At 43.4% G+C, this 25,908-nt stretch overlaps 2 protein-coding genes and 1 long non-coding RNA gene across 4 annotated transcripts; 1 reads left to right on the top strand and 2 right to left on the bottom strand.

Moving 5' to 3' along the window:
- Positions 1-154: 154 nt before the first annotated feature.
- On the bottom strand, positions 155-18,195 carry LOC143100738 (X-ray repair cross-complementing protein 5-like). 2 transcript variants are annotated; one of them, XM_076264159.1, is made up of 21 exons: positions 18,094-18,195; positions 16,715-16,828; positions 16,252-16,435; positions 15,258-15,306; positions 14,916-15,038; positions 13,871-14,062; positions 12,788-12,902; positions 11,795-11,933; positions 10,931-11,043; positions 10,322-10,384; positions 8,796-8,933; positions 8,417-8,507; positions 7,434-7,564; positions 6,851-7,047; positions 5,388-5,475; positions 5,111-5,180; positions 4,479-4,588; positions 3,184-3,280; positions 2,306-2,373; positions 1,563-1,637; positions 155-562 (listed from the first exon to the last, which is right to left on the bottom strand). In XM_076264159.1, exons 1-21 carry the CDS (start codon positions 18,139-18,141, stop codon positions 548-550), a joined length of 2,220 nt encoding a protein of 739 aa, XP_076120274.1. In that variant the 5' UTR covers positions 18,142-18,195; the 3' UTR covers positions 155-547. The 2 variants fall into 2 exon arrangements, with proteins under 2 accessions (XP_076120274.1, XP_076120276.1); XM_076264161.1 differs by lacking the exon at positions 18,094-18,195 and adding an exon at positions 17,561-17,645.
- Positions 18,196-20,703: 2,508 nt separating this feature from the next.
- Positions 20,704-21,777, top strand: LOC143100737 (uncharacterized). The gene is made up of 2 exons (XR_012981932.1): positions 20,704-20,944; positions 21,090-21,777. It is a non-coding gene; the product is annotated as an uncharacterized LOC143100737 (long non-coding RNA).
- Positions 21,778-21,824: 47 nt separating this feature from the next.
- Positions 21,825-25,424, bottom strand: LOC143100736 (uncharacterized). Its single transcript, XM_076264158.1, has 5 exons — positions 25,075-25,424; positions 23,869-24,318; positions 22,872-22,997; positions 22,463-22,591; positions 21,825-22,312 (listed from the first exon to the last, which is right to left on the bottom strand). Exons 1-5 carry the CDS (start codon positions 25,334-25,336, stop codon positions 21,978-21,980), a joined length of 1,302 nt encoding a protein of 433 aa, XP_076120273.1. The 5' UTR covers positions 25,337-25,424; the 3' UTR covers positions 21,825-21,977.
- Positions 25,425-25,908: the final 484 nt, after the last annotated feature.

Raw genomic sequence — 25,908 nt, 5'->3', positions numbered from 1 at the left:
TTGAACTCAAATAAACAATGTTGTGTTTCCCTAGTTGTCGTAAGATGGAAATCTGAGACTCAAACAACTGAAGTAAACAAATAGGTCATATTTGTACCGGTATTTGTCTGCACTGCAGGCTAGTACACACACCAAAGAATGAAAAATCACCATGTCCAGTCAGTCAGCTTTATTACATTATTATAACATGACAACCTGCATAAAAGTACATTTAGTCGGTTTTACATTTATAACAGAGCCCAAAGAGATAAATCAACAAGAGACAACAAGACGTTAGGAGGAGTCATCAGATAACTCATTATTATAAAATGCCAAACCCACATTAAAAAGTACATTTTGTCAGTTTTACAGCTATAACGGAATCCAAAAACATAAATCAACGAGAATAACTACATGTTTTAGCCCCCTTCATACCAACGAGCAGTGCTCTCTTGGAACAGTACAGTACTGAATGTGCAGCAGTCTTGCTGTTGAAGGCACACGGTCGACTCGTGTCTCCTGTTTGTGTGTTGTAGACTCCCGTCTCCAAAGTCTGCCAGCCAATGACTCACATCATGTCCAGCTGTTGAGGAGATTAAAGACTAGACATTAGGAGTCGGATCGGATAATTAATTATCATCATCACGCAGCGCCTGGCTGTGCTCCCAGATCAAAGTGCATCTTGTGTCCAGTCTTGTGTTTAGGTTTCACGGAAGACTAATAACGAGAGTTCACGCCGTGGGTCTGACCAGAGACAAGCTGTGCTCTGACCCCAGCGCCCTCACTGTAGCGGTCTATATTTGGTGCCCTTAACCTTGGAATACGGAGGAAGACTTTCAGTACTAATCAGAGGCTGGGCCAGAATCCCAAGAGAGCCTGGTTGTGTGTGTGTGTGTGTGTGTGTGTGTGTGTGTGTGTGTGTGTGGCTGTCACCGCTGTCCAGAAATCTCATCGCTTTTTGTTTGCTCTGGAATGGCTTTCCTTAGGAGGGCCCTGGAGGTCAGATGCGAGGTCAGCTCAGAATTCAAAGTTGAAGAGACTCTTCTTCCTTGAGCTAATTAATCAACACATATCTCTTCTCCCCCTTCTGCTCATTTTAAAAACAGTATCAACGACAAAAAGTTCTACACAAGAAAGAAAACAATCCATTTCCAAAAAGACATTCCCCATTCTAAAGAACTCCACTCAACTTCCTGAGAGGTTAGCCAGGGAACAGCCAAGCTTTTTTCTCAAACAAACAAACAAACCCGATATAGTCTACCAGAGCTAAGCTTTCAGAAGTGACCCCAGTCAATTATAAGAGTGTCCCTGACCTCTGAAATGGAATGGTCAAATGGGTCTTGACAAATGTGCTCTGCTATCAATATTGTATTGTGTCTGGATACTGTCTAATGATGTTTCATGATGTTGAGTCACATGATAATATCATTATTGTAATGATTTCTTCATTGACTGGCTCATGTTTGAGTCAGTGCTGCCCAGTGATGTAGGGGGGTGGAGATGATGTGTGTGTGTGTGTGTGTGTGTGTGTGTGTGTGTGTGTGTGTGTAGGGTGGTGAGAGATGACGAAGGAATGCACTCACCAGATCGTCCACGTCTCCCATGTCGTCCGCTGGAGGGGCCTCTACTTCCTCCTTCTTCTCCTCCATCAGTAGGAACTGAAGATAAGGGATTGGCATTGATCATTATCACTGTGTGTGTGTGTGTGTGTGTGTGTGTGTGTGTGTGTGTGAGGGTGTTACTAAAGGAGTTCTAAAAATCCCTTCTCAGTTTAGGTTGGAGTTTGGCGAAGAAAAAACCCAAATCTATTTCCTGTGTGTGTGTGTGTGTGTGTGTGTGTGTGTGTGTGTGTGTGTGCATGTGTCTGGCTGGTATGATGACGATCATTCTAGAGTAGTTCTAAGAATTCTATTTTCCAAAAACAAAAGACTCATGGAATCAGAATTGCATTATAAAAGTTCTGTCTGGAATCGATGGAACAGAACCAATCGATGCAGTGGTGACCTACAAGTCTAAATGTGCTACAGATTCGAGGAGTTCCAGGGAAGTAGCTCTTGGCCTTGTTCCTCAAGCAACTCCAGCCAGATGTCTGGATTGGGTAGAAGGAGAAACCCACATCTGTTTGTCTGTGTGTGGGTGAGTTTGACCACATTCTAATGTGTGCGTGCATGTGTGTGTGTGTGTGAGTGCATGTGTGAGTGTGTGTGTGTATGTGTGTGTGTGAGTGTATTTGTGTGTGTGAGTCAGCACTCCTGCACATAAGTAATATGAGAATGAGACCGCTGTTACATAACAGCCGAAAGAAAACAAAGAAACCCCGCCAGACCTGGTCAGCCTCCTGCTTGCTCACTGCGCTCCCGTCCACTTCATCTTTGCTGATCACCGTCAGACGATCTGGACAAAAACAACACATACAGTATGTAGCACTCAAGACCACAGCCGACTCCACGCCAGAGCACAGCCACATCTGGCCCAAATCCCTCCAACAGTCTGGGGCAATATGGGCAGTAACAGCCTGACAACCAAACTCTATACTTACAAGGAGGTTACACTGGGCATGTAAACGGAAGTGTTCTATTCACTAAGCGTATGCTAGCTTACACTAGTATGTGTGTGTGTACACTAGCTTACACTAGTATGTGTGTGTGTCTGTGTGTGTGTGTACACTACCCCTGGATGAGTAAAATGTAGAGGGCAAATTTCCCTACAGGACAAAAAAAGTATAACTTCACTTAACTTTTACTCAATAGAGCTGGCTACACGCGAGAGCGGTGTGTACATTCGGAAAAAAAATTGACAACTTCTGTCAAATTATTTTTACGCTCCGTGAAGGGAACGCTTCAGTTGCGTGCCTGGTGTAGTCCGTCTGTAAGACCGAACACTGAAACAGTACACTTACACTTACACACTGACAGCCTTGTTCTGTTAAACCACAGGCTTTCATTTAAAAGCAATTTTCTGAATGCGTGCACTGAGTGAGACCTCTAGCTTCCTGTGGACATTCTAAATGCTGAGCTGCAGGGATAGAGGGGACAGACCCCTGTTCTGACGCATTCTAAATGCTGAGCTGCAGGGATAGAGGGGACAGACCCCTGTTCTGACGCATTCTAAATGCTGAGCTGCAGGGATAGAGGGGAGAGGCTCCTGATCACTTTCTCAGATCAGCAGAAAGACAGACTGTGCGTTACTGTCCCTGTGTCCCACCTGAACAGACCAAATCCCAGAATTCCTGGAGGCCTCGGTCTGGAATACTTCTCTTCAGGGACTGCATGTAGCTGTTGAAGAGTTCAGCGTTCGCAGCCTGCCAAGAAACACAAGAACACAAGCACACACACACACACACACACAAACACACACAGACACACACACACACAAGTCTTGAGTTTCCTCCTTTCTCGCTTCTAACAAATACCGGTAGATCTTTGCCAGCGTGTGCTTTGTGCTTCTGAGTTCAAAATCTTTCTACAAAACATGAGCTGCTTTAATACTCTAAAATGAATCTTGCCACTTTGCCACCAAATGATTGAAGGGAACATTTACTTGTCTGTTCCATTAACTTGAACACATAAAAGCCACTGCTTCTGCTCCTTTAAGAGTGCTTCTTAACATGCCTTTCAGTAGTGGCTCCCTATTCGAGCTGCCAAATGCCCTGTTGTTACGGCACGGGGCCCTACCGCTAAACTCAGTCTAATATCTCCCTTTGCCAACAGAGGAATATGAGCTCCTCTATAGCTCCAGGAAGCCTGGATCCTTCCCCCTTGTGACAATCAGATGTGGTTTTAACAGAATTCAGCCAGTGGTCAGGTTGGAGGGTCGGACCTACGTTTGGGGATTTGACGAGGAACACTGGCAACGTAACTCTAAATACTTCATTCTCTCATCAGCTACTCTATGCCAAACTCTCAAGTCAAATACAAGAGGAGTTTTAAGCAGCAGGAGGACTATAGTACGACTGCTTATTCAGTGTTAGTCCTCATGCCTCTGTTCAGGCAATGCAGCTCAGGCTGTCTGGAGTCTGTGGTCCTACCGTGTCTGTGATGATGACGGCCTGGTCTAAATGGCATAAATACTGGTGCAATGGTGCCACAACCACCGATTCATTCCTGGCTGTGAAGGAATCAATGGCTGGAATGGTAGGAAATTGGTAGGTCACTGTGGCGACTGGTCTAACTGCTCATTGGTCAGTGGCTGGTTCCTATAAGTCTCTGTGATGACTTTGACAGCTGATTGGTCAACAGCAGGTCCCTGTAAATCTCAAAAACAACTAGTCGTACTAAAGACTGGTTGCTCCATGTCATTTTCTGACAGCTGGTCTAAGTACTGGTCGGCGAGTCACTGGTCCCAGTAAGTCCTTGTACCACCTAACTGGTCTAACTACTGGTCAGTGAGTTACTAGTCCCAGTTAGTCTTTGTACGGCTGACTGGTCTAACTACTGATCAGTAGTTACTGGTCGCTGTGTGCGCTCCCCTGGCGTGTCTGCCCATGGGCATTGGCTGACCTTGACGGACTGCTCCCTGAAGGCCAGGATGCAGGTGATGGCTTTCATGTAGTAGGGTGTGCCCTTGTTGCCCAGCAACTGCTCTATTCTGAGGATCAGCTGCTGGCAGACTGTAAAGAGGAGACAGCGCAGAAGAGAAGAAGAGGAAGAGGAAGAGGAAGAGAGGGTCACATGGGCTCAAGGAGACTAAACACACAGGGTTACATACTCAAGTGTTACAAACAATCCTCACACATGATCAATAAACACACAAACATTACACAAACACACACTCTCAATAGAGAATCAAATCAGTATGGATTTAGAAATCGGTTGATTGATATTAAAGTATTAATGTATAACACATCAAACATATGTAGGTACAGGAGTACACAAGTAATGTGTGTGCTGCTTGGGGATTGGACCTATGACTTTTTCACTGCTGCTAACCTAAAACACTAGGCACACAGCAACAGGTATACAATCATACAAGAGGACTTGATTTGATTAATTGTAGTCTCTGTAATTAGCAAATTGCATCAGTTCAAATTGCAATTTCTATGAAACATCAATTAACTGTGCAGCCCTATCGCAATGAGATCATACAATTCTACAGGTCACAAGGTCACGATCACAATGAAATGCATTCTCACCTTCCCCGAAGGAGAGGGTCTTCTGGCGAATAAGTGCACGGAAATCTTTAACAGGATCCACACTTCCCACCTGAAAAAGTGAAAAAAAATATATATATTTGTAATATTTAGATTTTGCCTTTTTCACTATGACAATATACCTGTATAATATGTAAAACACATGACAATGTAATTATATACTGCATGTTACAACAAACACATATGTTATACATATGTTCTAACAAACATGTTTTTAGGGTGCATATGTGTTTACACGGTCATAAATCCCCTGACTTACAGATGTGATGTTTCCTTCCGAGATGTGCGCCAGATTGTACTCTTCCTCCTCATCCACTTTGGCCTTCTTAGCACCTGGTTCTTCCTTCCTGCAAAACAACAACCGATGCACAGAAAACAAAACAAAAACAAAATGACATTGAGGACATTATTAAACACACAAACTCTATGCACCCCCAGCTATTGCTCTGTATCAGGGATGAGCAACAGCCCACATTTAGAAGCTGCATCCAAAACACCAGCCATATGACCCTCATAAAGAATAAGGTCACAGAGTAAAACAAAGACCTTTTCACAGGCTGCTAGTTCCAGTCTTGCCGCCCAAGACAGTCTGAAGATGGAGACCAGGTGCGCATTCCTACAGTGGGCTCCCAGGGGGGCGGCCCTATTCCCACAGCCCACAACTCATTAGCCCGTTCCCCCAGAACCCACTTTCTTTCCGACAGACCCGTTCCAGAGGCTTTTCAACAAGCCCCCACACCAGTTTCCCAAATGCTGATAATTTATGACTGAAAACCGACTCCTAGGCTACTTCCTGAAAAAGGTTACAAAATGGTTTCACTAAACCCTACTCACACACCCACCCCCACACCATTCCTCAGAAGCCACTCATGCGCCCTGAAATGGTGTTACGTTATATTAGGTGCTTAAGGTCTCAAGATCTCTAAGCAGATCTTCTAGGGGTCTTAAAGCGACGTCACGCAACAGTTGAGGTTTGTTTTAATAGGCAACTAATTTTGGTCTCTTCAAACTCGATATTATATGGTCATGTGAAGAACAGAAACACATCTGTCCTTCACGCTGGCTGTCTTAGTTTGTAGTTCTGTGGACATAACAGGACAGAACACCCCACAAAAATGTTTTCACAGCATGAAATTGACACTGAAAAGAAACTATGTTAGTAAGATTATCAGCGACAATTAGGTTGTTGGTAGTGTTTCCAAATGCCTTTTAATTAGTTACACCCCCAGTTTTCAACCCAAACTCATTACCGCAAATTTAAACATAACCAATTAGCTTGTTAGCCTGCTAATTTTAGACCAAAACTTCTTAGGTATGAGCTACACCAGGCGCGTAACTGAAGCGTTCCGTTCGCGACGCGTAAAATCCATTTTAAATATTATTTAAAATATTTTTTTCGAAAGTACGCCGCTATCTCGTCTGGTGTAGCTACTTCCATCGATTATAGTGCCAGCTAATGTTGCAGCAGACGCTACGCGAACAGAATTCTTCAGTTACGCGCCTGGTGTAGCTCATACCTTACTCCTAATGTAAATGTAAACATAAACATTTAATTAGACTCCTAGTTTTCAACCAAAACCATTTCAAAAATGAAATCAATTGAAACATAACCTTTTAGGTAGTTAACCCCATACTTTTTGACCAAAACACTGGTTCTCATTCGTTCTCTTTGCTACAACCCTGGTTCTCATTCGTTCTCTTCGCTACAACCCTGGTTCTCACCCGTTCCCGAACACGTCTGCGCTGGTCTTCTGCTCCTTTTTGCGCACCACCTCCTTCAGCGGGAACCTCCTCTTGACCTCCTGCAGAGGAGCGTGGCAGCGCGCCTCCAGGACCTGGGGTCGCTCCAGGGTCCTCTTCAGCCACGGCTCCATGGGGGGCAGGGGGGCCTTGGGGTTCACCCCCCGCTGGTGCAAACACTGAGGGCGAGGGAAAAGGGAGCATTTTCCATCAGTGTAAAAACAGTCAGCTAATGAACTCAAACAGATGGGAATTTCATGCTAGTTAGATAGCTGTGTGATGTCTTCTTTATAGGAGTGGTAGCACCCCGCCACACACACACAAACACACACAGAGACACACACACACACAAACACACAAACACACACACACACACACACACACACACATTAGAAATATTAAAACACTGTAAAACTAAGTCTCACAGAGAATTTAATAGTGAAAGCAGCTGTGAAATGTTGGCTCTGGTCAGCAGGGTCCCTGGGCTTTAAACAGCCTCTTGGGGCTTCTTGCTTCAATGGGGGCCCCTGACACTGGAGATCAGTTCATGATTTGTTGTGATCACCTGGAAGAGTCTCTGGAACTGTGGGTTGGGAATGTGGTTGACTTTGAACAGATCCTCCACCTCCCCGTCCTCAGTCTCCTCCACCAGCATCATGGAGTCGATGAAGGAGTCCACCGCAGACAGCTGCTCCTCTGGGGGGCACACACACACACACACAGTCCAGGAGAGAGGGTGGGGGTGACAGAGGGAGACAGACACACAGAGAGATAAATCAGATTGAGAGAGCCAGCGAGAGAGAGAGAGAGACAGACGGACAGACAGACAAAAGAAAAACAGGGACAGAGATAGTGAGTGTGAGAGTGAGTGTGAGAGAGAGACAGACAAAGAAGAACAGAGATAGCGAGAGAGATAAAGAGAGACAAAGGCACAGAGAGAAGGAGAGAGAGAGAGAGAGAGAGAGAGAGAAATAGAACAGGGGGAGACACAGACAGAGCCCCAAGAGAGAGAGTTAGCCCCTGTAGCCCAGTCAACAGAAACATTAAAGAGGCCTTGCTGTCCCAAGCTGGCCTGCAGAGCCACACTGCTAGCAGCATGGCCGTCCTTACACGACTACACTGTCAGCTTCCACAGAATCGTCCTTACACGACTACACTGTCAGCTTCCACAGAATCGTCCTTACACGACTACACTGTCAGCTTCCACAGAATCGTCCTTACACGACTACAGTGTCAGCCTGCTCTCATCAGTGGTTGCTCAAGTGCACTTAATTGACTGGTTGAAAGCAATTACGCCTCTCCACGGCGAACACTTGCTTTGAGAGCGCTAAATTAGAACCAACTGGATAAAACCCTCCAAACAATCTGGGCAGCTCTCTCCCTCCTGGAAGCAGGCAGCCCCTGAGAGGTGGAACAAAAACAACAACAACAGCAACGGCACTGCTGTGTTTACAGCACCAGAGAGCAGATGAATGGACCGGGCGTTGGGCGTTGGAGGTGGTGGTGGTGGTGGTGGGGGGGCGGTTGGGGGGGGGGGGCAAATCATACCTGTGGGTGCAAATTTCTTGTTGTTCTCCAACGACGCAAAGGAGAACTGCCTCAGATCCTCCATGTAGGGCAGCTGGACGTAGATGAGGCACTGACAGGAAAGCCACAACAAAACAAATCCAAAAGTAAACAGATAAGAAATACAGAAACAGTGTCATGGCACTTCCCATTGATCTTCTGTGGGAGAGGAGAAGAATAGAGGCCAGAACATTTTTGCCAGATGTGAAGATTAGGGCCACCCTCTCCACATGTTTGGGTGTTCAGCATTTCATGCACATTTCATACACACACACACACACACACACACACATACACATACAGACAGGCAGGCAGGCAGACACACACACACACACACACAGGCAGACACACATTCACTCACCTCATATTTTTCCTTGACGCAGGGGAAGGCAGCGCCCACCTGGGGGTTGCTACGGCGATCGTAGGCGTACCTGACGATGGCGACCATGTCCAGGCTGTCCAGCGCGCGGATCAGGGCGGACAGGGCTACGCCGGCGTGCTGGGAGGAGACACACAGGTGTCAGTCACCTGGTCAGCTGTGGCGCAAGTGGCTGAGGCATCCATATCACATCCGGGTCTATGTGCCCATGAGGCCCCGGGTTCGAATCCGTACCCGTGGCCATTTCCCAATCTCTCTCCCTATCTCTCTCTACCATTCTTCACTGTCCTGTCTGAATAAAGGCAAAAAGCCCAAAAAATATACTTCTAAAAGGTACAGGGTGTTCAAAGTTTAAAATGTACAGTCTGTAATTCTGGTGAAAGGATGTTGATATTTGAGTTCAACAGCCAATCAAATTCCAGCCATCGCTCAGTGCTCCAGAAGCTATATTGATGGGAGTGTATGGCCTCTGAGCCACTTTGCTTCCCTCGTACAGAGCCAGTCGGTGCACATTACATTCCCTCAGAGATGACGGAGGGTTTAAATGCAGGGGCATACTGCTGCCACTGACAAGGTGACACTTGGCTGAAGCCTCAGCCATAACACTGGTATCACAGGGTCATAAATATGTCACTGCGGATGTCCTCCGCGTCACACTGTGACAAAGGCTGTCCAGGGGCATCAACTCCAGCACGCCGAGATGACACATGATGGTGTCAGTCACCTTAACACCGGCTCGCAGTCAACAGACATGATCACTCACAGATGATGGGTGTGTGTGTGTGTGTGTTTGTTTGTCTGTGTGTGTATGTGTGCGTGTGTGTGTGTGTGTGTGTGTGTGTGTGCGCGTGTCTGTGTGCGTATGTGTTACGCACATACAAGGGCATCACTTGGGACCTCTATAATACTATAACATTACTATCAAAATGTCATAAACACAGAATTGCTCAAGCCAAGCATCATTAAAGGGGGGCAATACAACTGATCCACTATCACAGCGTGAGGACGACAGTGTGATGTGTGATGGGACCGGGGAGGCCGGGGGGAGGGGGGGGGGGCATTCATCATCACATGGGTGCACGGAGCTGACCCACCAATGGTCCACTTCTGATACGGCTCACAGCATTAAATTGGCTAATAGATTTGGCTATTTTAAAATGGTTATTTTGACTTGGCTATTTTATAATGGTTATTTAGACTTGGCTATTTTATAATGGTTATTTAGACTTGGCTAGTTCATAATGGTTGTTTAGATTTGGCTATAGTATAATGGTTGTTTAGATTTAGCTATTTTACAATGGTGGCTTAGACCTGGCTATTTTATAATGGTTGCTTTGTTCTTAAATCAGATTTTAATTAAACTTTGCACTTCCCCGCCCATTTTAATTGGGGCCTGAGGTGTTCTTACATAAGCCCCTTTGATTCGAGTTTTTCAACGTGGGCAAGTTTTTCCATAAAGTAAACAGGAAAGTTTTGGAAGGTTCTTTTTCATTGATTTGTGTACTCACCTCATCATCCTTGGGGGCGAACACTTTGATGGCCTGACTGCCCATGAAATGATGGCGATTAATCTGCACAAAGAGGGATGCCAATACGAGTCAGTACAAATGAGATTCTTTCAAACAGAGGACAAACAGGGAAAAACAGGCACAGGGAGGAACAGGCAAACGGTCATCATGACAAAAACTCTCTACAGAGGGCCCACACATCACACGGCAGAGAGTCCAACTCATTAAAATGGCCTGTCCTGTTAAGTCAATGCTCTTTTTATAAACCCAAATTCAGCCGTCTAACAACTGTGAAAACATTATTTTCTCCTATTTCTGACTAATAAAGACTTTTTAAATATTGGGGAGCAATCAATGCGATCAATTTTGATTTTGATTCAAAATTGCCATCTACCACTGCAAATCATACATACATATCTACATACATCACACAAAAATATAATACCTAAGCAAACCTGAAATTACACGAGAGGAAGAATCACAGTCAACCTCAGAGCTGAACTGATTACACTACTGATATCCATAAAGAATGAATGAACATTTCTGCTAGATTAGACTCTCCAGAGGCTGCTGTGTGAAGAAGAGCTCCACCTAGTGGCCGACACTCACCATACTCTGTTTGGTGAAGCCCAGAACAGCAAAGCACTTTCCGTCTGACTTGTACTTCATCTGTTCCTGATCCACCTTGGAGAAAGGAACAATGTCGCTGCCATATCGGAACCCTGATGGGTGGGGGGTGGCCGTGGGGGGTAATAACAACAAAGAGGAACAACAAATCGTAAACTTCTGTCCCTCCCACTGACAGTTTGAAAACAGTGGGGAGAAACACTTCACCATAAGTCCACATAGCCCTGGGGCCAGACCACACCGCTAGGCAGTGCTCCACCATGTGCTTCTCTGCTGGGTTGCATGTGAAGGCCTTCAGAAATAATCTCTGCATCGGCTGCCAGTTGGGATATTAAAGCTCAGTCAGCAGGGGAACTCGTACATTGTCTGTTCTTTGGGATGCATTGCTTGTCAACTTTCAAATCATAACGACAAAACAATCAAATCAAAACTAATTATAACACCCTTATTTTATGATGTGTTTCCCCCACTAATTCAAGTGCAGCAGTGTAGGACACCTATAAATAACACCCATACCAGTTCCTGTATCGTGCTGCTAACCCGAGCAGGTAAAGGCTAGTTCTTTTAACATGCTGCTAAACCCAGCTGCTAAAGGCTAGTTCTTTTAGCTTGTTGCTAAGCCCAACATGCTCCACGCCATAGATACCGGTTGAGCTCCAGAACGTAGGTAAATAGCACCGCCATATTGGTGGGGGCAACAATCACTGGAGGCCAGTGGAAAAACATGTGGCAGTAAGGCCCCCAGCAATATGGCGACCACGTTCACGCATGCCATCTAATAGAACTCGATGGACAATGCGGTATCTAGCTTACTAATATCTATACTCCACGCCTCCTGTGTCTCACCCTGTATGGTGTCCTCCTTCTGCACCTCTGTTTCGTTGTCATCATGGAGACAGTAGACGGTCTCCCTTTTCACGTCATCTCGCCGGCTGGATTGGGCGTCCACCACGGTCCAAGTTTTTTTGACCTTCTCCTCTGTGACCTGTGCAAAGGGCAGGGGTGAGTGCACTATTTGTGTTCAGAATTGCTTTGCATCCAATAGACCTTTCACACAATAACCGGAAATACGTCATCGTTGTGGAAGCGGAGTTCCTGTCAAGCGTCAACAAATCAGAAGAAAAAAAACATACCTGGGCGAGAGAAAATGGATCAGAGTCTACGTACACAATTTCGCTAACGGATTTGCCAGATATTACATTTGTTGACGTGGAGACTCGTGGAGGAAAAATCCATCACCAAAACAAAAAAACAAAAACAAAACAAAACAAAAAAAATCAATAAAGGGTACAAATTTTTCCACAAGGAATTTGTATCAGGCTAACTGTTACTGAACTGTTAACTAGAATGACAAATCATAGTTATACCACTTAGACAACGTCTCCACTTAGACATTATGTATGTATAGTATAGAGGAAATAGACTGCCTTACTAAAGCATTATAGTCTGCTGGTGAGGAAGAAGATTACCGCGACGATTACGTATCGTCAAAAATACGGAAGTTGTGTGAAAGGTCTATTGATTCATGAGAATTCACTAAATTATACTGTAATTTACAAGCATTTCATTGTCACATCATGTCACGTTTATTTATAAAACAAACATCAAGAGATAATGTCAGATACACTTATTGCCAAATGATTATATGCATTACACTGAAAACAAAAAAAATATATATATTTTATATATTACTCGTATAGAAATTATTTCCTAGTAAGAAAATACAAGTATAGCTTTTACTTTATTATCATACTAAACATACTAGGACTATCAGTAATGGTAATTTTATTTTAATGTTCCCAAATACACTCATTGTCAGGATTACACTGCTGCACTCACTGCTTTGTAGCCGACGATGCGGATGGCCAGGGAGCTGCCTATGGTGAGCGTGCAGGGCCAAGCCATAGGCCTCCTCTCAATGCGCTTGAAGATGGACAGCTTCTCAATGGCATCACTGCACCACACAACAGCAACAGCAACAACAGCAGTATAAACACTCGAGTCTATACATCACATACAGTACACACACTCAGCCACGTCGAAAAAAAAAGAGTCAACTGTGGATGCAGTGAGATCCAGCACTCTGGTCACTGCAACTTCTGACAAAGTCAGAAGGAGGGCATTCTCAGAAATGTATCTTAAAACTTGACGCCATTCTTGACTGAGGGTAAAAACGAGACATATTACACTCATTCTTCGAGACTAATGTATAAAATTAAATCACTTAATATGCTATTACATTAACTTATTTGTTTAAGAGGGTTCTATTTGGAGTGTATTTCTAACATAAAAGGGGGAGCAATCTCCCCACACATGAATGCACATCCAATTTTTTTTTATCCAATTCTGTTAATTATACTAATAGCATGGATGCAATTCTACGAGCCCAGCCAAGTAGAATCTGCTTCGGCAGCAAGGACAAAGCCCAATATCAAGCCCAATGAATTAATTAACGGTAATCTCTGCACTATGGAGAATACACTGCATTTAATTTATTTAAATACTGTTTCATTTGTTCACTTGGTGGGGAATGTGCTAGAAGAAAATCCAAAATCTAGAAGAGCCTAAATAAAAAGACTATTGTTTTAAACCAGAGAGTCGTGCAAAAACCAATTGTTTTCATTAACATAAAAAAACTCAAATGTGCGCAACTGAAAAATAAAATTAAGATCATGCATCAGTTACTGCAGTCTGCACCTTCCAGAAGTCACTCCCAGTCCCAACTCTGTCAGATGTCATACAACATCTAAAGATGTGTGAACCTCTTGAAACATCCTTGGCCAAAAGTGAAGGTTACTTTGAAGTTGTACACCACTTTTAGATGTTACACCTGAAGAGGTACCATTTCTTCTCAGATACAATACCCTTTTCAGGGGGGACACACCAGAAGGGGGGGGGGGGGGGGGGGGTCAAAGGTCATACCTGAAGGGGTACACCTCCTCCAAGTCGCTCTCCTCATCCAGCGAGTTCATGATCTGCTGCACCATCTCCAGTCCCTTCTGCTGTTCCCGCGACAGCCCCTTCCCGTGGGGGGGTCTCCGGGCAGCCCCATGTCCGTCCCCACCTGACCCCCCCTCTCCAGGGTCGTCCGCGGCGTCTGCAGGAAAAGGCAGGCTGAGAGAGAACAGGGGGGAAGAACAGGGGTGGTGGGGTGGTGGGGCAGTCGAGGTGAGTCAGAGTAAAGATAGCACACTGTTCTGACCCTAAGGACAAGAAGACTAAACACAACAGCAGCAGCAGTAGCAGTAGTGGTTGCAGAAGCGGATCCCTGCTGTGCGCCTCGTAATGGCAGATGACTCAGGAAGAGCCCTGAAGAACCCGGCACTTGCCGAGATGGGGGACATGTACAGAATTCGGTGGCCTCAGTGTTACGTAATCAGACTATTTGTTTAGTTTTAGATCTGTCCCCAGTGTATACACAACTGCTGATAAACGTGAATCAATATGTTGACTAGCGTCACAATGGACCAATCAGTTTTGACATTCCATTACAGCACAACCATGAAAACATAAGGGGGAAAAAAGGAATCACTGCTCAGTTAATAAAAACAGATGGAATATAATAGCACAAAACTTTTCCACTTTGCATATGAAATCCCAGGCGTAACAGTAGACTCACAGAACATTATCAGTCAAAAACCACCCAATTTGAGCGTATACTGAAGGAAGATTCATGGTTTGACATAGTTAAATTTCCCTGCTAAACAGAATGCACACCTTATAAATGACAAAACCTTTCTGCAAGAGCTTAAACTGTCCTTGTATTAACTAATAATTAACTAATGTAATGTATTTATCTTAACTTAATGTATTTATTTATCTTACTCTTTGCTTCTTTGTTCTTTTATCTGCTTATTCAATTAAGCAGCTTGAGTTACCACCGTATGAACTGTGCTCTGTAAACAGACTTGCATTGCCTTGGCTACAGTATGTCACTGACTGGTACAACACAAGACAGGCTACTCACAAAAACTGCAGTGTGACACCGGCCCGCTTCAGGTTGCTAATAATGATGTCCAGTTGATCGGAGCTGACCTGTGAGTTTAGGTCAGTCAGCAGGGCAATATTCAACCGGTCACACTTCTTCCCCCTAACAGACAAAAATTAGACATTTCATTAGCATTAGTGCATAGCATAGCAAGCTACAGTAGTATGTGAACTCACTTTATGATAGTTCTGGCACTTTGTACAGGTCAGATATTGTTATATAAGCCGCTTTTGGACAAAAACATCTGGAAAATACCATAAACATAAACAATCTATGTCATTCATTGGGGAAAAACTGTCTTTAATATCAGTCGCTACTTACAGAGTCTCCTTCTGCAGGAGGTCCATACACACCACAAGGGCGTCCAGCCCTGAAGTAATCATTGTAAAGGAAACAACACAGCATCCATTGCTGGTAAAAGGACTAAAGGGTCGTTTACACCAGGAGCGATAAATATAAAGATAACTTTAGTGATAAAAGCGCCCACACTGATTAACAATAAGGAAAGTCTCTCCTCGTGTTGATGGATGTGATGGCTAAAATTTGATGGATTCTGATCGGCTGTCAGCTTTTTATCATTCTCAAAACCACTCTGAAAGTGATCCCCAACCATTCTCATGTTGTTATAGTTTATGTGTGGACATTGTCATTCATATTAGCTGGAGTGATATTTTTTTGCTGTTATCGTTATCATTCTTGTTGTGAACAGCCCTTAATAGGTAGCCTGACAACCCGCATTAAAATGTAGGGTCTGGGCACTCACCGTTCGCAGTGCTTAGTCCGAGGGGCGGGATAATCAGTTGTCTTTCAAATTCCCTCTGCACGCAATAGGACAGCGGCAGCGCTATGAGTCCCATGCGTTTCCCACCAGCGGAGCTAGTTGGCTAGTTCAAACGTTTGCCAACTTAATAAAAGCTTAACTCGTGTCACACTGTTCGCCAGCAGCAACATCCATCTTATTTGTTTTCAAGTAGCAGGGAATTCAAGCCAAACCGTTGCAACTCTGCCATCAATCATTATGTTAAGCCAGAGCCCTTATTAGACATTCTCTAGTTAAGCCCACCTAACGACTCTATACACGATTTCATTGGCCTGATTAAGTTTCGATTTCTGGAGCTCACAAGCCAACGGAGAGTTGCTAGACTAGCCCTGCTGCCGCTAGGGGCGCGTCTAGATTTCTAGGCTACTTAATAGGAGTTAGGAATCCATGTGTTACAGAATAGGTAGAGTTTGTGTCATATAAGTAGTCAAAAACATTATAGTTTAAAACTATAATCACAATTTCATAAATTCTCTACATCAACCAAAAGGATACAGTCTGCCTGTTGAGAACCTGGATGTATGTCATTTTGGATTTCCTCCAGCAGCTCAAAGTCTGGGATCATAAGGTGTCGATGGACGGCAATGTTCTGATATTGGCTATCCGTGGCCAGGGGGTTTTTAGTGTGATCAGTCCCAAAAAGTACCAAGCCAAGCTCATCCTTGGTTTCTGCAAATACCTACAGGAGTGATTTGCATAGAAGATATTGATTGATTGATTGATTGATTCACATTCTGTATTCACAATGTACAAAAGACATTTATTAAATAATCCTAGGTAAATAAATAAATAGCATGTGTTTGCACGATATTGTCAAAAAGATAGAACACAATGAAGCTCTAAAGTTAAGGTTACTCTATGCATCTGAATTAGATGTTTAAACCGAAGGGTATCCGCTAAATATAGCATACAGTCTGACAGAAAAGAACTAGAAGTGTTTTTAGAAGTATGCACACACCTGTCGTTGGACAAATTTCTGAATGATTTTTTTGGCTTGCTCGAATGATGGTTCATGGCCAGGGGCTGCATTGCTCATGGAGAAACCAACATCCATGCAGAGCACAAGCGCTGACTAAAGAAAGAAAGAAATTTAAAGAATTGCAACTTCTGCGTGAAACAATATTTAAGAAAAAATAATATCAAATATGTTCAGTTTCAATTTATTTTATTTTATTTCATTTCAACGGATTGTGTTGTGAATGTCAAACTGCATCCATTAATCCTTTCCTCCACTAGGTGTCTACACCGCAGACAAACCCCGGAACATGCCTGTGCCTGTCCCAATTCTCCCAAAGGAAGTCTGGAGCGTCTCTCAGAGAGGGATGTTATTTCACTTCATGGCAGATAAATAGGACCAATGCAAAAAATTAATTCTCCATACCTTTGATAATTGTAATTTTGGTAACTACCTCTAGTTGGTAACTACCCCTAATAATAATAATGATACCTCACATTCGACTGCGAGCTTGGATATAAGGAAGTTGATGAAAGCAGCTATGAGTCATGATAAAATATATTTAGCATCTGTAATAATGGCAAGGTTGCCTTTCCCACAAATGTCAGCAATTTACAAACTTTTATGCCTTGAAGCTAACTCTATTATATAGTATGAGATCATTAACTGACTAGCTTGCTGGATTGAATGTGTCAACATGCCAGTAACGTTATATACTGACCAAAATCAGCTCAAGTGATTATTTGTAATCGTAGTCAACATGTACTTTAATTAATGCTTTAACTGACAAGTCGTAATTACGTTTACTTTGCCAAAAGAACACAATAACTTGCACAAGAGATTCGCTACCTTGCTTGTTCGCGCCATGACTCCCACTCTGTTCCACCTTATTATGAGTCCGGGTAGCAAACAAACGCCGTAGACATGGGTACCATGCAACAGACGCGCAGGGTGTTTCGTCAGAGCAAAAACAAGAATTGATCAAATGTCATTCTAATCTATAATAAATCATAACAAAACAACACGTGGAAGAACGCAGTGTCGATATTTGTAAGTATATTAGGAAACGAGTAGCCTAGAGAAAATAAACAATCCCTCATACACCCCAGTTGGACATTATTGTGGTTTGCACTATCTATCACACTGCCCTTTATGTGTTGTCTTTGATGTAGTTTGTAACCCAATTCTGATTCTGATCACACTGAATGGCACACCATGTGTCTCTTTTGTATTTCTTTTGGATAAATGGCAACGCATAGTCCTCTTAGTCCTAGTGGACTTCCATATGAGCACACTAGATCTGTTCAGAAGTCCAGGCATGACCCATTCACTTGGCCTACATATTTAGGGTGGCTTTCCACTTACAAAAAAAAATAGCCTACCTTAGGTTTTTTTGCGTGCAGTATTCCCTTGAAATACCGGGATGCCATTATTATCTCCACAGGAAACGGCTGTTGTGTTTTCTAGGCCTAACCATGCAGGAGTATTAGTCATAAAATCTTCACTGATACTTTCACTTCTGGACAGGTTCACTCAATGCATCTCTAACTGTATCAATCCACTGCTTCATAGGAAAACATAGTGCCGCATTACTACTTATAAAATAGTTCCTTTAAAGGGACACCAGGCAACGTTTTCATGTTAATTAATTATTTTCGTAAGTGGGTATATGGTTAAATTACCCACTTGCAAGTTCGGTGTATCCTACCCGCCAACCGAAGCAGGATCAGTTTACAGCACAGAGGCAGGTTAACGAAACGCTAGAGATTGTTGCAAACGTGTGTATAATGGCAGAGCCGGCGAAGAAGCAGCGAAAACCCTTGACGGAAGACGCAAAGAAAAGGAAAAGAGCCTCAGACCGAGCGAGGGGGAGTTTCGTAGAGAAAGGGCATCAGGCTTGCCTGGTGTCCCTTTAACAATCGTTCCTTTGAACATAACAAGGGCCTCTTTCATACAGTTGCCACTGGGCGTGGGCCTACAACTCGTGGACATTGTGCGGACTTTTGGCCATCAACAGCCTCCTCTCCCCCGGACAACTGCCTGTTAAGATGTCCATGATCATAGCAACCTTGACAGGGGCAAACATTTTGAGGACATTTTTGCCCCTCAACAGACCCCAACCACCTAGACAACATATCCTACCCTAGTGTTCTATTTATTTATAAATTTACATACTGTAATTATACACTTATATAGCCATATTCTGCTCTTCATACTATTCATTCACATACACTTATTTACTACTCTTTTAATGTTACTGTTTCTCCACTGCAATGGTACTGTTACCACACTGCACATAGCATACAGTACATCTGTATACGGTTCATACTGAATATCCATATTTATTCTGTTTTTCTTATAATATATTATGCTTATAAACTGCATATACTGTGGGGGCAGCCGTGGCCTACTAGTTAGCGCTTCGGACTTGTAACCGGAGGGTTGCCGGTTTGAACCCCGACCAGTGGGAAGTGGCTGAAGTGCCCTTGAGCATGGCACCTAACCCCTCACTGCTCCCCGAGCGCCGCTGTTGTAGCAGGCAGCTCACTGCGCCGGGATTAGTGTGTGCTTCACCCATATTATCTTACTACTTTTATAATGTTACTGCTACTACACTGCACATATCTGTCCATGTTGTCATTGTTCATACTACATAGATATTTATTTTGCTCTTATAAGGTTACTGTTCCGTACATATTTATATTTAATTTATATTACTGTAAACCACCTTCTGTAAACTAACTGTATACTGTCTACACTGCACTATATTGTCCTGTCTGCACCTGATACTTTGTGTATCACATTGCATTCTGTCATTTATGGGCTTCGTTTATGATTGAAAAAGATGTGATCAAAGTTTAATTACGTCATGTCAGATCCAGCAGTGAGTTTGAGTGGCTGCACTGAGCCATTAATTGTGGCTAAGTGTACAAACACGTACACACAGCTTCTAGAGACACAGTAGGACATAATTCACTGAAGGTGACTGCGGAGGTCTGTATGCTTTTGTTTTCTTTCCGGATGCCTTTCCCTTTTCATGGCTTGGGAGAGCCCATTATATTTCTAAGGGCTTGAATACACCAACTACAGAAGTGGCTACATGGCTATTGGGTGTATCATAGTTGAATAAAATATTTCTTTAGATGTAAGTGCACACACACACACACACACACACACACACACACACACACTTTAAGAAATCATCTTGAGTTTTGGTCATGACATAGACAAGATCCTGTCAGTTTTCCATGTACACACAAAAACATATTTCTCTCAGTCTGTGAAATAATTCACATGTAGCCATAAATATAAAGAATCCATAGCTTAATGCCACATCTATTTACTGATTGATTAACTCATCTTTTCTGCTTACATTACATGTCACAGCTGTTGATGTGGTGTGAGTCTGGACAGTGTTGCTGGCTATTTAGGTCAACCATTCTTTGGGTTGGCAACACGTGAGTGTGAACTCTGTCTTACAGCCAGACGCTCACATGGCTGAGCACAATGTTTATTCAGATGAGACTTTTCCATAAATGACTGAACATGAACACAAGGCAGGCTGCGTGAAAACTTGTAGCCTAGAGAATAACTCATTCACTCACTCACCGTGTTGGTATGATATTTCTCATCAACACCAACTTAAACTGTACTAGAACCAGATTAGGTTAACTGAATGCTTGCATGTTTGAATGCATATTTTGTGATTCGTTCATAACATGACCATGCAATAATATGACGATTTTTGTCTGAACATTTTTTACATTTACCTAAGGAAATTTCATCTTCTCAAAATCCCTGAGATTGGCAGCATTGCATGCTGAGCATTTGATGAGCTGCTAGCAGACACCATTTAGTTTCAGGCGTGAATCACTGATCCCTAAATAACTTTTTTTTACATAGTGGTGATGCTTTTTTAATGTCGAATTTCATTGAGGACCAGTGACGCTTACATGTGCGACAAACAAACAACTATTGACGTCACTTCGGCGACGAAACTGGAACAACGAGAACAGGATGGAAGTCGAAGTAGTTGTATTCGTTATGGTGCTTTATTGTTGTGCAACTGCAATTTTTACATCTATATTGGAAAAGAGATCGGCATGCTTGGAAAAGGAGATTGAATACGCTGAGATGGAAAGATCTGAGAGGAGGAGAGGGCTCCTACAACGAATTAGGGAGCTCGACTTGAGATTGGCTCGGGTTAGGCAGTGGCACAACAGACGAAGAAGGGTAGGCTATTACCTGAAATACTGTTACCTGAAAGTATATCGGAGTATAGTTTCCTGTTGGTGCATTTCCTCCTATTGTAAATGTATACAAGGAAATGTTAGTAATGTATGCCTTATTATTATTACTACTTTGTTTTGTTTTCTAGATTCTTCGATACTATCGTGCACGACGTAGTTCCACTGTGTCTGTTTGGCTTCGCAACAGAGCGAGACGAGTGGCGGCGGCAAACGCCACTTGATGACCAACTTGCAAAAGCTTTCCGAATGCCGTAAGCCGTGACTGAAGCTGTATTGCATGTGGTGTCAACCTGACTCTGCAGAGGTATGACCCTTTATGGAAGTACCACTGTACATCTCGGGAGGCCTTTGGCAGCAGAGCTTTGCTGAACAGTGGGGAGCTCTTTTGTTGTTACACACAACGCTGAAAAAGGCGTCGAGTATGGTAAAGGGTTCCCTTAGTAGGCCTACCAGAGGCATTTGATGTCAGTTTTTTTAACTGTCATGTTAACGTACTGACTGACATTCTACCCTCTACCTAGTTCTCAGATTAATAGAGTAGGCCTACGAGACCACCAAGGGAATGTTGTCACTTGCTGTATTAGCTTGTGTGATGAAACCAATTCTATGGACAGTAGAGTTTATTTCTACTGGTCAGCATTGTGAATACCAGGGACACCAGATTACTCCGGTCACTGTGCCTTTATAGGTTTAATCTGTCAATTGTTATGTTCGCTTTGTCAGTGGTCAACAGAATGATGTCAGTGTTGATATGGTACAACCCAGAATTATATGGCTTGGCATTACCAGTGATCAACAATAAATGCAAATGCTGTATACTGTATTTGTTTCTTCTCATGATCCACAATTGAACCATTTACTAGAAGTAGCAAAAAAATATACATATAAAAATCTCAAATGTCACAACACAATACAAAATCCAACACCCCTTAAAGTCTGTACCTAATTCAAAACTATGCAACTGCACACAATGTACACTATACAAACTATACCACAGTCCTTTAACAACTGCTCCTCTAGTCCAGTGGTGGGGTCACAGGACTGTCTGTCTTGTCCAGCACCTGGACGAGCCGGTTGAGAACGTTCAGGAAGCCCTGCTGAAAAGCCTCCTGCTGTCGCCTGGATTCGGCAGCTTCTTCCCGTCGGAGGGTGAACTCTCGCTCCCGCGCCTCGGCCTCCCGGGCATCGTGTGCTATGAGCATCTGGTAGTGGCGTTCCCGTTGGTCAAGCTCTTGCCGCAGGATGTCGATGTGGGCTTCCTCCATCTCTTGCATCGTCTCCAGGAAGATGGCGTCCCTTTTCTCCATTTCCCTCACCACATCCTGTAACTCGGAATCCCTTTTCCTTTTTCCTGGGAAGAAATTGAGGCACATGAGTTTGTCTTTGGTTATTTATATATTTTTCTCCATTAATTATATGGCTTAAATGTTGAACCACAAAAAAACATTCTGTACACATTCAAAACAATCCAAAAGCAGTGATACATTTGTGTTTTCCATACCGTTGATGTGATGAGGACCTTGTGAAGGTGATCTCAGACCAAAAGAGGGTGAGGCAGACTCACAGCAGACAGAGGTCCCTGGGGAGTACAAGCCCTGCTCTTCCATGCGAGTGCGTTCTGAGTGCTTACCTGAAAAACATCACACCGACATAGATTAGTATGAGTTATGACTGCTCTGAAACCCCTCGATTCTGAGCTTCCAGTAAATCAAAATCCCCAAAATCTTTTCCCTTGGAAAATGGGCATGATGTGTGCTTTCCTGCTTGGATGTTATTTTTTGCCTTAAATTTTGAGTTCCAAAAACAGCTGGAATGGCAAATTATGTACACCTCAAAAATACAGCCTCGCAGGAATCAACACTGTCCAAGAGCAAGCTGTGAGACTGTTATAAATCTGTTGTTCCACATACTTTTCACCTGACCAGGAACATGTGATGGTGAGATGAGTCCAAAAGAGGGTGAGACAGAGTCATGGCAGCCAGAGGTTCCTAGGGAATCAATCAAGCCATCGAGATGAATTCGTTCTTTGTGGTCATCTGCAAAATACCACACCGCCATAGATTAATATGGGATATAACAGAACTGAAAATGAAGCGCACACAGTCACAATCACAACTATCTTGCAGGATAAGCTCACTAGTTGCCTCTGAAGAAAACATGTTGAGTTTTGGTCCTGACATAGACAAGATCCTGTCAGTTTTCCATGTTCACAAAAACATATCTCTCAGTTAGTTAGTGCAGCAATTCACATTTATAGCCATAGACATACAGAATCCATAGCTTAAAGGTGCTCTAATTGATGTTACGTGGTTTCTAAGCTAAAACATTTTGTGACACCTCACCATGAATACACTGTAAAAAAAACACGGTCTCTGTTGACAACCCAGGCTCCAAAAATGGCAACAAAAACAACCTGGTTCAGCCTGGGGGGTATTCCAAGTACGTGGTTTAGTGTCAAACCTGGGTAAGTTAACTCAGAGTAAGTGGTAAACCTCCTACAACAAGAGACCTATGGCATTGTTTTGTAAGGAGAATGAAGCCATACATCTCTTCTATTAGGAGGTTTACTCCTTACTCTGAGTTAACTTACCCAGGTTTGTCACTAAACCACATACTTAGAATACCCCCCAGGACCATAAAAACAACAAACTTCCAGCCACCGACGAGATACGCGTGTAAGATAGTTTCAATTACGAGGGAGGGAAGGGGAGGGAGTAGCGAGCTAGCTCTCTGTTTTGTTTGAACGTCAACAGAAGTGACGTTACCCAACATCACTTAGAGCACCTTTAATGCCACATGTATTGAATGATTTCCTCATATTCACTTCTCTTTTATTTCTTTGCTTACATTTTGACTCAGTATAGTTATTTGCTGTTGCAGTTTAAAAAGTAGACTACCAATAATTACCTTCTGCAGATGATTCTTGCCCATTATTACTGTCGGACCTGGAGTCATCGTCACTCATGACCTCCAGCAACAAAGTCTCGCCATGGTTTGTGCCTGACATATGTACATACTCAGCCTTGCGGCTCAGTATTGCGTCTAACGCGTCGAACCACCGAGGCCTGCCCAGTCGCTTGCAAGGGTCGACACCGGTGCTTTCTAGCTCTTTAATTCTCCGGTAATCTTGTTTCATTTTCTTGATTTTGTCCCGGCAGTGCTTTGAGGTGTGGTGGAAGCCCATTTCAGCCAAACGTTCAGCGATCTTCTGGTACACCTTTTCGTTGCGCCGCAACATGCCAAACTCCCTCTGTATCTCCTCCTCAGCGTAGATGCTCAGTAAGGACTGCACCTCTATGTGTGTCCATTTGTCTCCCACTTTCACTGAGGCCTGGGTTTGCTCAGGGGTCTCTGAAGCTAAACACCAATATGCATGGCAACAGAACAGATTTCATAAAATATTGGTCTTAATGACTGCGTGAATGGTCGGATGGGAGTTATCAAATATCAGAATCCTGAACTTATAATGCAAATATGAAATTTTAGACAAAATGTTCCTGGTAAGGGCAAGGTGGGGGGAAAATGCTATTTCTTAGTAGGGATTACATAGTCATTAATATACCCAAAAGACATCATCATTAAATAGTGCATATCCCATCAAGAAAGAAGAAAAAAACTTAGGACAATAGGCTGTATAGGAGGTCACACAGTCTTAGGCACTGGCGGTGCCCAAATAGGCTACTGTAGGTCTGGACAAATATTGTGGTCATAATTGAAAAAAAGGCCATAGGCAATAGACTGGAAAAGTTCTGATGTGATGGAGCTGGCATGTGAGATGCTTCAAACAACACTGAATGGATTAATTTAAGAAGCAAGGTCGATGGTACCTCACCAGTACCACTGATATATATTCTTATAGTGACCAGTAGGCTACCCCCAAGAACCAGAACCGTTCTGGTTACAGACGGAGTTGAGCATGCGCTCTGTGTATTAGAAACGCTAAAGAACATGAACACCACGCAGGCGCTCTGAGCACAGCCTTTCATAAAAGCAGGGCAACATACTTGCTTAGCAGGCTAGCCCTAGTGTTATTGAAAGTCCCTAGGTTCAACAGACTAGCCTACAGCCAATCGAGACGTTAATATAGAATTTTCTCATCAGGTGTGTACGTACCTTCTGCAGATGAACTATCTAATTCAAGATTGTTGGTCACGGCAACATTATCCGTTGTGGCATTCCACGCGGTAGCATCAAATGTTACGGCTTCCGAATGCGCAGGTCTGTTACCCAGAATCAAGTCTAGAGAATTGAACCACTTGCTGGTTCGTCCTCTTGAGCCGCCACTTTGCAGGATAGTTTCTTTAGCTTTTTTGTAATCTTGTTTGAGTTTTTTAATTTTTTCTCGGCATTGCTTTGGTGTATGGTATATCCCCATTTCAGCTAAACGCAACGAAATGACCTGATACACTTCAGTGTTCCGACGTGCACCCTGAATGCAATCCTCTGAGTATATGCTTAGAAATGCTTCGACTTCACTGTCTGCCCATCGTTCAACAGCCTTTGTTGCGATTTCGTTCTCCATGTTATTCTGTTGGTATCTAATTTGAAACTTTTTAGGAAACCGTAGCCCAAGAGTTCCGGAACTATGGTATCCAAAACCGGAACTACAGAGTTCCAATCGAAGTTCCTGTTTTGGCAGGTCCGGCTGACGTCAGACGGTGTCTGCGCGTTCTCGTGGAAGACACCTAAAGAAAAAAAATCGTGTGTAGGCTAGTTCTCCACAGACTTTTCATCCTCATTATTACTTGTATAATGGCTGTAACCCTATTACATCAACCCATTCTTGCACTGATATAGTTTTTATATAGGTTTTTTTTATATTACCTTGTCTACTCTCTTATATGTCCATATTTATTTATTTTATGCTGGTCTCTAAACTTTACTCTTGCACTGTTGCACTGTTGGATTTACTCATTTGCACCATCACCATGACACTCACTCTCACAG

This window comes from Alosa pseudoharengus, unplaced genomic scaffold, assembly GCF_046254945.1.
Source record: "Alosa pseudoharengus isolate Yale_2024_CS ecotype anadromous, Long Island Sound unplaced genomic scaffold, YU_APseudo_1.1 YU_APseudo_1.1_scf_3, whole genome shotgun sequence".
Classification (NCBI taxonomy): Eukaryota; Metazoa; Chordata; class Actinopteri; order Clupeiformes; family Clupeidae; genus Alosa; species Alosa pseudoharengus.
The sequence above is the reverse complement of the archived record's forward strand: the minus strand, read 5'-3'. Positions and strand labels throughout refer to the sequence as shown.